The sequence below is a fragment of the Convolutriloba macropyga genome, chromosome 2 (assembly GCF_964194025.1).
Source record: "Convolutriloba macropyga chromosome 2, txConMacr16.3, whole genome shotgun sequence".
NCBI lineage: Eukaryota > Metazoa > Xenacoelomorpha > Acoela > Convolutidae > Convolutriloba > Convolutriloba macropyga.
This window is the reverse complement of record NC_134469.1, coordinates 41,593,404-41,609,829: the sequence shown is the minus strand read 5'-3', so window position 1 is coordinate 41,609,829 and position 16,426 is coordinate 41,593,404. Positions and strand designations below refer to the sequence as shown.

Sequence of the window (16,426 nt, the reverse complement as noted above, 5' to 3'; positions counted from 1 at the left end):
GTGATTTCGCACCGCAAATGAACACCTCTACCAAAATGTAGTGAACCAAATGACGAAATTTAAATAGAATTTGGCGGTCCAGTTTTGAACGAAAAAGGCATAGAACAATATTTCATTACATGTATGGATAGATTTTCAAAATATCCCACAGCAGGAAAAGTAAATGACGCTTCAGGTCCAAATGTTCTCAAATTTTAATATATATATATATATATATATATATATATATACATATATATATATATATATATATATATATATATATATATATATATATCAACACGGAGTACCTAGAACTATTAGATTAGATCAAGCTAGATGTTTTACAGGAAAAAAGTTTAAAACATTCTGTACAAAAAATAATAATACACCTATCTATGCACCAGCAAATGATCACAGAGCAATTGGGTTAGTAGAACGTATTATTCAAACAATTAAACGTCAATTATCTTGCATCAAATCTCAATTAAATAAAAAAATTTGACTTAGAAAATTAACTTAAAGCAATAATACAACGACTAAGAATATCCAAACAAAAAACAATAAACACCACACCATTTGAAGCACACTTTGGTAGGAAATGTAGCACACCTATATCAAATATCACTACTAAATCTAATAGTAAAAAATCTTAATTATAGTGCAATAGTTAAAAATTGTTTAGACGAAGATACAATTCCGGGTCGGTCATATCTGTCAGACGAACAATGGGCAGATACAGCCCTCTGTTCGGACACAGAAATCAAACGCGTCATTTGTGCCGCGAGTTCTAGAGCAAGAGCTGAGCAAGAGAAACGGAATGACGGGGAACAACGACTGATTAAATCGGAGGGAATTTCCAGATCAATTCCCTGCTCAGAATGTAGCATCCAAGTAAAACTGGCTCGAAAACTCCACGAGAACCAAAGACAAAAGAAAAACCTGGATGGTTTAAACGAAGTATTGGCACCTGGGAGCACAGTTTGCAAAGTGAGCCCTACAACAAGTTTAATTGAGGAACCGAACAGACAGGAGGTGCGAGTAAGAAATTCTGACATTGCAAAATTCGGTACGCGTGCGGAACGGGACACCGATCTATCGCAATATATCGAAAGACGGCCGAAAAAGATAAACGAGAAGACCATTGAACAGAAAATTTATAAACATAAGCGGGATCTGATAAGAAAAAATACAGGAGATAAGAAAATAAAACGAAACCGAAAGCAGTCTGACGATGTTAGTGTAGTCTCATCAAGCAGATCGTGTATTCCCTCCGCGAGTAATGTAGCCAGACCCCTGAAAATGAGAATCCCGATGAGAAACCAAAAACACGACGAAGCTTTTATTAATCGGCCCGATCTCACGCAAATTCTGCAATCCAGTCCAATTTCACCATACTCACCACAATCGACCAACTCTGATGCACCTGGCCCATCTGCGACGTAAATGGCTTCATCAAAACCACCAACGCCTATTCTGAGAAAATTGAGTAAAAGACAGCTCACAATTAGCGATACCTCTGACTCGGACACCTCTTCGGTAAAAAAAAGTAAGCAAACGCTGAAAAAGAAGACATCTCAAACTATTGTAGAAAAAGTCAGGAACACTGAAGGTTACTCTGAAAATGAGCGACAGGACATTAGAGAAACTTCTACAAGAAGTTCATCAGAATGGACAGAGGACCCCCAAAATTTGCCTAGGGAGATGACCGTACTCCAAGAAGAAAATGAAGAAAATTCTGATACAGATTAAACATCATCAAACTTCATAAACTCTTATATTTTACTTATTATTTAATATTTTATTATTTAGTAACCGGTGAATAATTAGTAATTTTCTGATTTTGATTAGTAATTTTATTTTCTCTCAAAGAAGGGGAAATTTCATACGGCAATGGATACCCTTCACATATCCATATCCGTATTTAGTGCAAATTACATTATTTAGTTCCATTTGAAGGGCAAGTGCTGTTCTGATTTCAGTTAAATTTATTTCCTCCCATTTTTAGTAAAATAATGTCTGTTCATACTGTCTAGGCAGGAAATTCATTTGTTCATACTATAAACAAATCTTAAAGTTGCTTCCTTGTTCGTGATTGAGTTGAACAAACCTTTTTCTTAATTTGTAATCACTTAAACCCTCAGTCTCCCAATTGCAACTCTAGAATTCAGTTTAATTTAAATCTTGCAAAACGCTTCTCAATTTAACTCAGTAATTTCGACAAGTGCCAATCGCACCGCGATTGACCATTCTAGATATTAACAACTCAGATATAAGTAATAAGCTCGCCAATTGCGGCGCAATTGCCCACTTCGATTTGTAATCGATTATTCGCAACTCAATTGGATCCATCCATCGCAATTGAGTATAACAAGAGACAAAGAAAGTGTAGAATACATGTATCCGAAGTGTCGCAGGTTGGGAAAACATTTATAAAGTGTCTGAAAATGTGAAAATGCGTAATTGAGTTAAACGTTAAGATTTGGCAAGATAGGAGCTAAATCGGAGGGAAACAGTCTCTGAAAAATGCTAAAAACTTTTGAATTCTTGTAGGGATTGAGCTGAAAAACCATTACAAGTGATCATGCACGTCTATAAATTTCCAAAGACGGTCAAAAATGCGTTTAATTCGCGGATAAATGGCGCAATGGAAGAGGATGTGTTTATTCTCTTGAGGAGCTGTGACAGCTGCAAAAAAATATATAATGCAGCGCATAAAATTGTAACAATGATCCTCTTAATGTGATCAGAAGCGATGAAATTGTGTGAGAAATAAATCAAAAATTCAGCGCACCAAGCGGGAAATCGTTTTTTTTCACCGGCTCTCTTAAACTTCCAGAAATTACTTAGATCTGGAATCTAATAACTGTTTTTGTTGCGTTTAGCTGTGTCTGACACAGAACGTAGTGAAACAGCGACAGCTGGCAAGGATGGAGGAACAGCCGAGCAAGATGACTCAGGGGCAAAACGGGATGAGGGCGAGTTGGACATGGATGAGAATGAAACGGAAGGAATTAGCGAGAGAGCTGTGGGAGAATACGAGGGAGTTTTCTGGATGAAGGGGGGATCTGAGCCGTGTGAAGTAGACGAGAATCAAGATGGATTTGCGACTGGAAACGGAACCCTAGTCACTAGTATGAGTGACGACGACGAAGCAGGAGGGAGAGAAACAGACACTTGCCAATTAGACCCTGCTATCGGTAGACCTCAGGAAACGGCTTTCACTCACTTCATCAACAGGTATATCTGCACTAAGTGTTAATCGAAATGGGGAAACATCACCAAGATGAGAATTCATCTGCATAGTTGCAGAAATTGAACAGAAATTTTTTCTGAGCAGGATAGCCCCAAAGATTAACTAAGGAACACAAAAAGTTAAATTGACCTGAAATTTTAAAAGCGCTGATCTCTCTTGAATTCGTTATTCGCCAATAGACTGCAAGGAGGCTCGGTAATCTGCTCTTATCTCGTATTTCCAATCTTCTCAACTTTTTGTCAACTAGAGGAAAGAGGATGAACTTAGGAAAAATTCAGTAATGTGTAAAAATTATAACAAAGTTTTTTAGTGATTTTTGTTAATTAACTTGATAGTTAACGATATTTAGACGAAGATACAATTCCGGGTCGGTCATATCTGTCAGACGAACAATGGGCAGATACAGCCCTCTGTTCGGACACAGAAATCGAACGCGTCATTTATGCCGCGAGTTCTAGAGCAAGAGCTGAGCAAGAGAAACGGAATGACGGGGAACAACGACTGATTAAATCGGAGGGAATTTCCAGATCAATTCCCTGCTCAGAACGTAGCATCCAAGTAAAACTGGCTCGAAAACTCCACGAGAACCAAAGACAAAAGAAAAACCTGGATGGTTTAAACGAAGTATTGGCACCTGGGAGCACAGTTTGCAAAGTGAGCCCTACAACAAGTTTAATTAAGGAACCGAACAGACAGGAGGTGCGAGTAAGAAATTCTGACATTGCAAATTCGGTACGCGCGCGGAACGGGACACTGATCTATCGCAATATATCGAAAGACGGCCGAAAAAGATAAACGAGAAGACCATTGAACAGAAAATTTATAAACATAAGCGGGATCTGATAAGAAAAAATACAGGAGATAAGAAAATAAAACGAAACCGAAAGCAGTCTGACGATGTTAGTGTAGTCTCATCAAGCAGATCGTGTATTCCTTCCGCGAGTAATGTAGCCAGACCCCTGAAAATGAGAATCCCGATGAGAAACCAAAAACACGACGAAGCTTTTATTAATCGGCCCGATCTCACGCAAATTCTGCAATCCAGTCCAATTTCACCATACTCACCACAATCGACCAACTCTGATGCACCTGGCCCATCTGCGACGCAAATGGCTTCATCAAAACCACCAACGCCTATTCTGAGAAAATTGAGTAAAAGACAGCTCACAATTAGCGATACCTCTGACTCGGACACCTCTTCGGTAAAAAAAAGTAAGCGAACGCTGAAAAAGAAGACATCTCAAACTATTGTAGAAAAAGTCAGGAACACTGAAGGTTACTCTGAAAATGAGCGACAGGACATTGGAGAAACTTCTACAAGAAGTTCATCAGAATGGACAGAGGACCCCCAAAATTTGCCTAGGGAGATGACCGTACTCCAAGAAGAAAATGAAGAAAATTCTGATACAGAATAAACATCATCAAACTTCATAAACTCTTATATTTTACTTATTATTTAATATTTTATTATTTAGTAACCGGTGAATAATTAGTAATTTTCTGATTTTAATTCGTAATTTTATTTTCTCTCAAAGAAGGGGAAATTTCATACGGCAATGGATACCCTTCACATATCCATATCCGTATTTAGTGCAAATTATATTATTTAGTTCCATTTGAAGGGCAAGTGCTGTTCTGATTTCAGTTAAATTTATTTCCTCCCATTTTTAGTAAAGTAATGTCTGTTCATACTGTCTAGGCAGGAAATTCATTTGTTCATACTATAAACAAATCTTAAGGTTGCTTCCTTGTTCGTGATTGAGTTGAACAAACCTTTTTCTTAACTTGTAATCACTTAAACTCTCAGTCTCCCAATTGCAACTCTAGAATTCAGTTTAATTTAAATCTTGCAAAACGCTTCTCAATTTAACTCAGTAATTTCGACAAGTGCCAATCGCACCGCGATTGACCATTCTAGATATTAACAACTCAGATATAAGTAATAAGCTCGCCAATTGCGGCGCAATTGCCCACTTCGATTTGTAATCGATTATTCGCAACTCAATTGGATCCATCCATCGCAATTGAGTATAACAAGAGACAAAGAAAGTGTAGAATACATGTATCCGAAGTGTCGCAAGTTGGGAAAACATTTATAAAGTGTCTGAAAATGTGAAAATGCGTAATTGAGTTAAACGTTAAGATTTGGCAAGATAGGAGCTAAATCGGAGGGAAACAGTCTCTGAAAAATGCTAAAAACTTTTGAATTCTTGTAGGGATTGAGCTGAAAAACCATTACAAGTGATCATGCACGTCTATAAATTTCCAAAGACGGTCAAAAATGCGTTTAATTCGCGGATAAATGGCGCAATGGAAGAGGATGTGTTTATTCTCTTGAGGAGCTGTGACAGCTGCAAAAAAATATATAATGCAGCGCATAAAATTGTAACAATGATCCTCTTAATGTGATCAGAAGCGATGAAATTGTGTGAGAAATAAATCAAAAATTCAGCGCACCAAGCGGGAAATCGTTTTTTTTCACCGGCTCTCTTAAACTTCCAGAAATTACTTAGATCTGGAATCTAATAACTGTTTTTGTTGCGTTTAGCTGTGTCTGACACAGAACGTAGTGAAACAGCGACAGCTGGCAAGGATGGAGGAACAGCCGAGCAAGATGACTCAGGGGCAAAACGGGATGAGGGCGAGTTGGACATGGATGAGAATGAAACGGAAGGAATTAGCGAGAGAGCTGTGGGAGAATACGAGGGAGTTTTCTGGATGAAGGGGGGATCTGAGCCGTGTGAAGTAGACGAGAATCAAGATGGATTTGCGACTGGAAACGGAACCCTAGTCACTAGTATGAGTGACGACGACGAAGCAGGAGGGAGAGAAACAGACACTTGCCAATTAGACCCTGCTATCGGTAGACCTCAGGAAACGGCTTTCACTCACTTCATCAACAGGTATATCTGCACTAAGTGTTAATCGAAATGGGGAAACATCACCAAGATGAGAATTCATCTGCATAGTTGCAGAAATTGAACAGAAATTTTTTCTGAGCAGGATAGCCCCAAAGATTAACTAAGGAACACAAAAAGTTAAATTGACCTGAAATTTTAAAAGCGCTGATCTCTCTTGAATTCGTTATTCGCCAATAGACTGCAAGGAGGCTCGGTAATCTGCTCTTATCTCGTATTTCCAATCTTCTCAACTTTTTGTCAACTAGAGGAAAGAGGATGAACTTAGGAAAAATTCAGTAATGTGTAAAAATTATAACAAAGTTTTTTAGTGATTTTTGTTAATTAACTTGATAGTTAACGATATTTCAACATTTTCGTTCACATTTTTTCGAAATTTTGCCCAAAGATTGACCCCTTTTTTGCTAACATGTGATGAAACTTTTCACGATAGTTTATACGGTTTTACGTTGAATGGTAGAAGAGAGTTTGTGAATTGTTTGAACCAAATATTTTTTGCTAAATTGTCCGCTAAATTTTTGAAAATTCATTGCTCTTTGTTTTTTATTTTCATAAAAATAGCATCAAGTATACCTATTTGGCCCACCTTAAATGTGACCGAAGGTGCAGACACAAGAACTGCTGACACAATCATCATTTACTCAGATATTGGCTAAAATACCTCCTCTTCCTCCGAGAGTTTTCCGGAAATAAAACTTTTGCGACGTTTCGCTATTGTAAACCAATATTCATAAAAAAGCATTGTTTAATTTTGATATATTTTATGATAGGTACTGATTTAAAACAAACTTGTTAATAAATGCTGTCCTGGTTTTTCACCACTCTTCAATTAACCCCTATCACTTCAGGCCTAATATTTCACCCCGCTTTAATTAAAACCCTCTACCTTTACAATTAAAATTGTAAGTTATCAATTTCATCATGCCTCAGCGGCTCGTGGGACTTGACATGAAACTAATACAACCACAAATGGGATTAAGCTATCCATTTTTTATGGCAAAACTTGCCTGTACTGTAGACTGCTAATTTGCGAGGTACAATTATAGAAGGATAAAGTGATATGCAGTTTAAGTTGTGGCTGCTCAAGAATCTCAGTGGAACCGATATATCAAAGCCTAGTTTTCCAGTGAATCCGATTGTCTAATGATCTCGCAGAAACAATTAGTCAATCGGGCGTAATAAAGGACGGTAACTTTAATATTGGTGATAGAAGTTAAGAAAATCCTTAGTGATACTCTATGTTCAATCTCGTGCGAAAGTCTGTAAAGCTTCAACCAGTAGCTAGTATTGTTGCTAACTTCTCGTCAAGTAGGCTCAATTAACTTAAAATCGCAAGATCTTAAGATCTAGCAAAACTTAGAAAAGAAGACTAAAGTTGTTAAAGAATCAAATTTTAGTCTAATTTGAGAGCCAACTACTCTTGGTAACAGTATCTAATGGTTCTGAATACAATATAGTTTTACTATTCAAACAATTCAGTTAAAGTAAATAACCAAACCTTTATCATTTATAACTTCTATGTTACTTGTTTCTGATTGTTTAATCAAGAAATTGATTTAGGTCATTTTTTACATAGTAAATGTCAAATTACTGCAATGCTTACTTTTTTTGACATAAGCATGGATGGTTATTACGAAGCTCTTAATACCTCAAAGGTACGGTTTTTAACCTTTAATGAACAGCTAAAATATCATAAAATAAATAACTTAGGAAATTAAGCAATAGATGACAAAATATCGAAAATGCCAATTTTGCACCATAATGGCGCTAACAGCCTCACCTGTGGGTCCTATGCATTAACGTTCGTTCGGTCCATGTCTAGCTTAGAGGTTACCATAGACGTGTGCTATAACTTTGGATTGCTCAAGTTTACCCTCCCAAAAATCGGGGGGTGTACAAAATTTCGGTCCCAACTTGTAAGAATTTTCAGTTTTGACCACTTTTGAGTTTCAAACAATTCTAAGTTTTTTCAGTTTCAAAAGTCATTTCCTGCTGTCTAATGGCTCTTGTTGCTGATTTGAAGTGGCGCCATTATCGCCGGCCCTGTCTTCGATCACGGAAACACCATCGTAGAATACTGGCGCTAACTTCACGACTGGTTCAGTTCTCCATGTGCCATTTTGACTCTCGCTGATCGCAAAACTCCGTCGTTAGCAGTGTAGATCTCAGTGATTCTTCCCAACTTGTACTCACAGCATTTCACGGAGTCATCTACTAGCCGTACTAACTCGCCTTTTTTCAAGATTCGCACATGTTCTTTTGACCACTTCGATCGCATTGAGGAAGGTATTCGCGAGTCTATCTTTTCCAGATCACGTCGGCATATGCTTGATTCGTTTGGAAAGATTTTTTCAAGTCATGGTAGCATTCACAGGATGACAGGAATCGTGCACTTGGTTTCTTTTGTCCTAGCAAGGAATGATTTGGTGTGAGTGCCGTCAAGTCTTCAGGGTCGTCACTTACTGCTGTCAGGCGTCTTGCGTTGAGAGTCTGCTCTACAAGACACATTGCTATGCGCAGTACTTCGCCGGTAAAATCTCCGTTGTCCACGATTGCAATCATTACTTTCTAGCAACTCTGAACCAGCCTTTCCTAGATTCCACCACAGTGTGGGGCTCCAGGTGGATTGAATTTCCAAAAAATCTTTTTCCGAGCTAATTTCATTTTTAATCATTTTTGATATATTTTATGATGTATATTGATTGTAAATCAGTTTAATTTTTTGCAAAACAAAACTTGTTAATAATTTTTTCCCGTTTTTCCACAGCTCTTTCATTGACCAATATCATGTCCGGCCGATTATTTCACCCCGCTTTTAATAAAAGCCTCTATCAGTTCATCCCGATTTTAGTCCTTTGAATTATAGGGACAATGAAATTGGTAAAAGAATCAATTTCATCATGCCTCAGCGACCCGTGGGTCTTGATAGGAAAATATTGCAACCAAAAATGGGACTAAACTATCCATTTAATTATGGCAAAAACTTGCCCGTACTGTGGACTGCTAATTTTCGAGGTGCAATGATAGAGGGGTAAATTGATATGCAGTTTAGATATGCGGTGTCGATTAAATTCGGGCGAATGGAAGCAAGAACTATTAATCAAATACTTTAAGTTTCTTATGGAGAAATTTTCGGCATAAAGAACACCGTTGGAAATCTCAAAAATTGAATTGTCCTGAAAGATGAAAATTACAAGGAATTTTTGTTACACCCAGTTTGAAGGCGGAGGAACTAAATAATATATTGCCTTTTTTGTGTTCAGTCTATTTTCGGCGATCGATTTATTCATTGTACAAGACTGTGAGTGATTTCATTAGAAAGCTTGTCAAACGTGGAATTTTGAATTGAAAAATTTTGTGATTTACACATTCTTCCAATGAGTTACGGAGGGTTAAATACTTGTGAACTTCAAATTGTTTTCCGATGTTTTGTTTGCATTTTTTTTTGTTTTTTTGCTTAAGCTTTGACCATTTTTGCTAAAATATGATCAAATTTTTAACGATACTCTATATAGTTTTACGTTTAAAGTTAGTAGACAGTTTGTGAATTCATTCAACCAAACTTATTGCTAAACTGTCCGGTAAATTTTGAAAACTCAAAATTCGTTCTTTTTTATCTCCAAAGAAAATTAGCGCAGTGATAGCAATCCTGGTTTGGGTCTCATCGTTGGAGTTTCTTTTTGCTCCGACAAACTGTTTTCGTATATTTTTAATGATTTCTTACGATTTTCAAGAAATTAATGTTCTTCTTGTAGTTTTATCACTGAACCCAATTATTAAAATGTCGAAACGATATCTTGAAGGCTATTAAAGGTAATTTTGAAGGTTTTCAGTTGATACATAATGCTTTCTTGCTATAATAATTTAATTATCATCCAAAAATTATACTTTCATTTTTGGTATAATAACTGGTCATATGAATTGTTTTGGTAACACATGGTTCGTTTTATATTTTCAACTGACTTAAGGAAAGTGCTCCAAAAGCTTGGCCAGGTTTGGTCTAGTTGTGGAAACTTAGAGTTCCAAATTTTTTCGGATCGCAATAGGGTGCTGTTTTTATTTTTATTTCAGTACTTTTTTGTTTTTTTCTTAAAATTAGGACAAGAATTAGTTTATCAGAAACCTCAATTATTGACCAATCAATTGTTTGCACAGTCAAAGGCAAATAAAAGCAGATAGCATTTTCAGCCAAAAACACATGTTGTTTTGGCTTCAATGCCGTTTGCACAAAATTGTTTGTGATATTTTCCTATTTTCATATGTATTCATTGCAAATGTTTAGTATTTTGACTTACTTTCACAAATGGCATTTACCGTTGGCTTTGAAAGCACGTTTAATGGAAACTATTGACCCTTTTTAGTTGAAAGCTAACAGGTGTAATGTTAAATTTTTTTAAAACCGTTTACAAAATAATAAAAACTGTTTTCCGAGATTTGCTACCTCCTATTCATATATTTGTTGTTTGTCTTGTCTCTTACGCTCCTCAATGGCAATTATCAACGGCCTTCTTATAAGTTGTTGTTCCATTTGTACAATGGTTAGAACTAAAGTGGTTTCTTAATTAGATAAAACAATTTCTTCTCGAAAAATAAATGATTATCTGAAGTTTTCTATAACTGCCTCATTTGATGGACAATTAAGTCAAAAACGTAGTTGAGCGGGATTGCAAAATTATCTGCCAACGCACATTACCGAGCCTTTCATTGAATATGCGAAACAATGGCTGAACGCCACTGCAAATTTGATCATTTGCACTTGCAAAACAACGCTGTAAATGAAAGCACAATTCGCCTTTGTTTTTTAGTTTTCAAAAAAAAGGTTACATTAGATGGTTTTAGCTCTCTGCACCTTGCAAAAAAAGATCGCAGATGTAAAACGAGTGCAGTCACTTTCTCATAAAAAGCTACATTTTCAAATATTTCAGCAGAAACAATGTCGGCAGGAATTGCACCCTACCCACTTTTTTGCTAAATTTAAACTCAAAAACATAATTTTCTACAATTTTAAAATATCTAATTGAAAACTATCAAAAATTTGATAATAATTACGGAAAAAAATGATCAAAGCTGTTATAATCTGCCAATTATTCTCAATTTTCTGAAGCTCGATAATACGCTCAAAAGAAACCTAATTGGGAAAACATCTCCACATTAAAATTTATTCCACATTCGTCAGGTCTCCTTATGATATTTGAATTTGGGTCAGACCAATAAGAATTTTAACAAAGTATCACGCCTCATTGAAAGAACATGATTTTGAAAAATTAACGAGTTTGTTGTGCTTTTGTATGAAGAGGATGTACCCTACTCATGTCTTATGACACATTTCACGCAATACCGAATTTACAGTGGCAAAATACCCAATCAATTCCTTTTAAGCGATTTTCGCATTACTCGGATTACAAATTCACAGCTGGCAATACCAGCCTGTTTTTTTAAATATTTTTGGCGTATAATTTGTTCGGTTGTGATGCTTTATATGATGCGGGTGGTTGAAGCATGGGGACAAGTAAACTATTCGGACATAGTAAACATATAGACATACTTCATTACAATGTAAACTATCTCTTTTTGGCATTAAAACGCTCAGAGAATCGGCTAGATATTTTCCGATGTTTTGTTTGCTTTTTTCTATATTTGCTTAAACTTTGACCATTTTTTGCTAAAATATGATTGAATTTTTAACGATACTCTATATAGGTTTACGTTTAAAGGTAGGAGACAGTTTGTGGATTTATTCAACCAAATTTATTGCCAAACTGTCCGCTAAATTTTTGAAAACTCAAAATTCTTTCTTTTTTATATCCAAAGAAAAATAGCGCAGTGATAGCAATCCTGGTTAAGGTCTCATCGTTGGAGTTTCTTTTTGCTCCGACAATCTGTTTTCGTAAATTTTTAATGATTTCTTACAATTTTCAAGAAATTAATGTTCTTCTTGTAGTTTTATCACTGAACCCAATTATTAAAATGTCGAAACGATATCTTGAAGGCTATTAAAGGTAATTTTGAAGGTTCTCAGTTGATACATAATGCTTTCTTGCTATAATAAATTTATTAGTATCCAAAAATTATGCATTCAATTTTGATATAATAACTGGTCATATGAATTGTTTTGGTAACATTTGGTTCGTTTTATATTTTCTACTGATTTAAAGAAAGTGCACCAAAAGCATGGGCAGGTTTGGTCTAGTTGTGGAAGTTCAGAGTTCCAAATTTTTTCGGTTCGCAATAGGGTACTGTTTTTATTTTTATTCAAGTACTTTTTTTGTTTTTTTTTTAAGTTTAAGACTAGAATGAGTTTTACACAAACCTCAATTATGGACCAATCAAATGTTTGCTCACTGCAAGGCCGATAAAAAACACATAGCATTTTCAGCCAAAAAAGAATATGTTGTTTTGGCTTCAACGCCGTTTGCACGAAATTGTTTGTGATATTTTCATATTTTCATCTGTATTCATTGCAAATGTTTAGTATTTTGACTTACTTTCACAAATGGCATTTACCGTTGGTTTTGAAAGCAGGTTTAGTGGAAACTATTTACCCTTTAGTTGAAAGCTAACGGTTTTTATGTTTATTTTTTAAAAAAAATGTTTCTAAAAAATAAAAACCGTTTTCCGAGATTTGCCAAATCCTAATCACATATTTGTTGTTTGTCTTGTCTCTTACGCTCCTCAATGGCAGTTATCAACGGCCCTCTTATAAGTTATTGTTCCATTTGTACAATGGTTAGAGCTAAAGCGGTTTCTTAATTAGATAAAACATTTTTTTCTCGCAAAATAAATGGTTATTTGAAGTTTTCTATTACTGCCTCATTTGGTGGACAATTAAGTCAAAAACGTAGTTGAGCGGGGTTGCAACATTATCTGCATACGCACATTACCGAGCCTTTTTATTGAATATGCGAAACAATGGGTGAAAGCCACTGCAAATTTAATCGTTTTGAACTTGCAAAACAACGATATAAATGAAAGCACAATTCGCCTTTTTTATTTTTCAAAATAAAAAGGTTACATTAGATGGTTTTAGCTCTGTGCTCCTTGCAAAAAAAGATCGCAGATGTAAAAGGAGCGCAGTCACTTTCTTATCAAAAGCTACATTTTCTAATATTTTAGCAGAAACAATGTCCGCCGGAATCGCACCCTACCCTCTTTTTTGCTAAAACTAATATCAAAAACATAATTTTCGACAATTTTAAAATATCTAATTGAAAAATATCAAAATATTGATAATAAATACGGAAGAATAAATGATCAAAGGTGTTATATAATCTGCCAATTATTCTCAAATTTCTTCTCAAGAGAGACGTAATTTGGAAAACATCTCCAATAAATTATTCCACTTTCGTCAGATTTCCTTATGATGTCTGAATTTGGGTCAGACCAATAAGCATTTTAACAAAGTATCACGCCACATTGAAAGAACATGATTTTGAAAATTTAACGAGTATGTTGTGCTTTTGTATGAAGAGGATGTACCCTACTCATGTCTTATGACACATTTCACCCAATGCCAAATTTACAGTGGCAAAGTACCCAATCAATTCCTTTTAAACGTTTTTCGCATTACTCGGATTACAAATTCACAGCTGGCATTACCAGCATGCTTTTTTATATTTTAGCGTATAATTTGTTGGGTTGTGATGCTTTACATGATGCGGGTTGTTGAAGCATGGGGCCAAGTAAACTAGTCTGACATGGTAAACGGTGGCGGTCAAGCAAGCCGAATTTTGAAAACGAGGTCAAGTAGGCCGAAAAATTTTTGGATACGGGTATTTTAAGTTGCCCCTGGCGGGCCGGTGAGCACGCTTTGCGCGCGTTGCGGCTTCACCGCGATATCCGGCCCGCTATTTCCGGATTACATCCCACAGCGGATGAGAGGCATGGCCAAGGACAGCGGTCTGCTGAGGCCCGTACCCACTAGATGTCTAAAAATTGACGCATTTTTGTTTCTTTGGTGCATTGGAGTACATTATGCACTATAATACTACGCGCAGTATTGATTGTAACGGCTGACAATGTATTACTTCTGATAGATTACATAACTATTACATAACTTTCGGCTTGTTTTTCTGTCGGCTTGCTTGCCTATCGGCTTACTTTGGCTTCGCCATAGTAAACATATAGATATACTTCATTACAATGTAAATTATCTCTTTTAGGCATTAAAACGCTCAGAGAATCGGCTAGATATTTGAAATTTTTGATGATCACAAATGCATGTCATATTTTTTGAAGGTAGAAAGAAGGGGAGACTGGTTTGAAACTAAAACGATTTGAACCCAAATCAATTAAACAAAAAATTACTTTCAGGGGCCCGTGGCATCTTTTTTGCTCTCCAAATATCAGCTTTCGTCTTTCGTTTAGAATGAGATGTCTGGTCAGGGTGTACCAAGTTTGGGTTCACTGCAATAATGATGCCCAAGTGAGATAAATTATAATGTAATCAAGAATAGGAAAATAATATGAAAAAAGTGGTTTATAAATTTTTTATCACGTTCTTTGCACATTTACCCCGTTATCTTTGAAGAAATTCCCCGACCCGGGTGGGTATTTTGGCGTTGGATAATCGTCATGTAACCATCTACTCGTTTAGGTTTCGCAACATGGACCAAGAAGAGAAAATGGCGGCATGCTTCTTCTTCGTGATCTCATCATTCCTCCTACTTTCCATTCCAGACCTAGTTCTCCACTCCCTGGACGTGGTGATTGGCGGTGATCCAGAATGGTACGGGATGTTCCAATGGCTCCAGAGGTTCACTCAGCCCCTCTTCTGCGTTATATTCGCCATCAACCCCTTTATCTACTATTTCATGTGTTCCTACTTCCGGACCTACGTACGAGCAGTCCTTGCCAGACTACGTCTGATTCCGACCAATAGTATTACCTGAAAAGCACATAACTGCCCCCTTGTCCTTTTGGAGACCTCAATTTACGAAAAGACCGTCCTCCACCATCATTAGGCATGAAAAGACCATCTTGGACCACTATTAGGTATGAAAGACGATCCTGAGCCAATATTAGCTGTTACCAGGCATGAAAAGACAATCCTCGATATTAAGTATAAAAAGTCCGTCTTCGACCAACATTACGCTAGGAAAGACCAACCTTAAAATAGATCTTCGACTATGACAGAGACAATATTGATCCTCGCCCTTCCTTTCCGACTTACCATATAACTTTTAGCGTAGGCCTGACCTGACAAGCGTACTCCTACCCCACCCGAGAAGTGTTTGTATTATTCAGTCTTTTGACGGAGAATGATCTAACACATAAATATCACTTATAATCACAATGCTTTGTCATCTCGTGTTGTAATCAAACTTTGCCGGTATACAATTTGGAACCGGTAGCTTTAATTTGTTTTACGCTGTCTATATACTGATCAATGTTCAGTTAGTTTTGCTTTCATCTGTTCAATGTTACCTGTAATCAAAAGCTAATTTTCGTTTTGTTTGATGAAACAGTGTTAACCTGAGTTCTGGGTCGATGACAGCACGCTTTTGGGTGAACGCAAAGAAAGCCGAAGTAAAAGTGAGACAAAAGTTATGTAATAATTATGTATTCTCGCAGAAGCATTGTTAACCGTTATAATCAAAATTTGAAACTTACTATGCATTCCAGTGTACCACAGAAACAAATACTTCCGTTTTTCAAGTCATCTTGTGGCGTCAACCTCAAAGAACCGCTCTCCATGGCCATGCTTCTCATGCACTGAGGAATTTTATCCGGAAATTGCAGGCCGTTCATCGCGACAAAGCCCCGACGCGCACGAGGCCTAGCCCCGACGTACAGGCCCACCTGGGACAACTTCAAATACAACTCGGAGTAAAATATCTCAGTTTTGGTCTTATTTGACCTCATTTTCAAGATCGGGTTTGCTTGCTTATCGGACTGTGGGCGCGTTTTGAGCGATAACGGAATACATCCCGCAGTGGATGAGAGGCATGGCCATGGGTAGCGGTCTGCGGAGGTCCGTATCCCTTAGATGTCAGTAATTGGCGTAATTTTTGTTTCTTTGGTTCATTGGAATACATTATACACTATAATACTATGCGCAGCCTTGTTTGTAGCGATTAACAATGTAGTGGTTTTGATAGATTACATCACATTCCATAACCCTAGGCTTGCTTTTATGTTGGCCTACTTTTACTTGGGCTTACTTTGCGTTCGTCTTTTGGTGCTTAGTGCATTATCCAACCATATCACGCAGTGTTTATCAGTACCAAAATAAATGTTTACTGTAAAGGTAAACGGTAATTTTTAATTGAGCAAA

General features: G+C 36.7%; 2 protein-coding genes across 2 annotated transcripts in view; both read left to right on the top strand.

Annotated features, from left to right (window-relative positions):
- The window catches only part of LOC142334904 (uncharacterized), a 53,808-nt gene extending 49,158 nt beyond the window's left edge, over positions 1-4,650 (top strand). The window contains exons 4-6 of the mRNA XM_075383233.1: positions 2,865-3,236; positions 3,585-3,940; positions 4,126-4,650. Coding sequence (XP_075239348.1) covers positions 2,865-3,236; positions 3,585-3,940; positions 4,126-4,650 — 1,253 coding nt within the window. The remainder of the gene's footprint in view (positions 1-2,864; positions 3,237-3,584; positions 3,941-4,125) is intronic.
- Positions 4,651-5,775: 1,125 nt separating this feature from the next.
- LOC142335277 (uncharacterized) lies at positions 5,776-15,683 on the top strand. Its single transcript, XM_075383709.1, has 2 exons — positions 5,776-6,138; positions 14,747-15,683. The coding sequence occupies exons 1-2, from the start codon at positions 5,888-5,890 to the stop codon at positions 15,039-15,041; spliced, it is 546 nt and encodes a 181-aa protein (XP_075239824.1). The 5' UTR covers positions 5,776-5,887; the 3' UTR covers positions 15,042-15,683.
- The last annotated feature ends 743 nt before the right edge of the window (positions 15,684-16,426 follow it).

Coding starts and splice junctions, on each gene's coding strand:
- LOC142335277 (XM_075383709.1), top strand. CDS start 5,888: ATGGATGAGAATGAAACGGAAGGAATTAGCGAGAGAGCTGTGGGAGAA. Junction 6,139..14,746: donor TTCACTCACTTCATCAACAG/GTATATCTGCAC, acceptor CTACTCGTTTAG/GTTTCGCAACATGGACCAAG.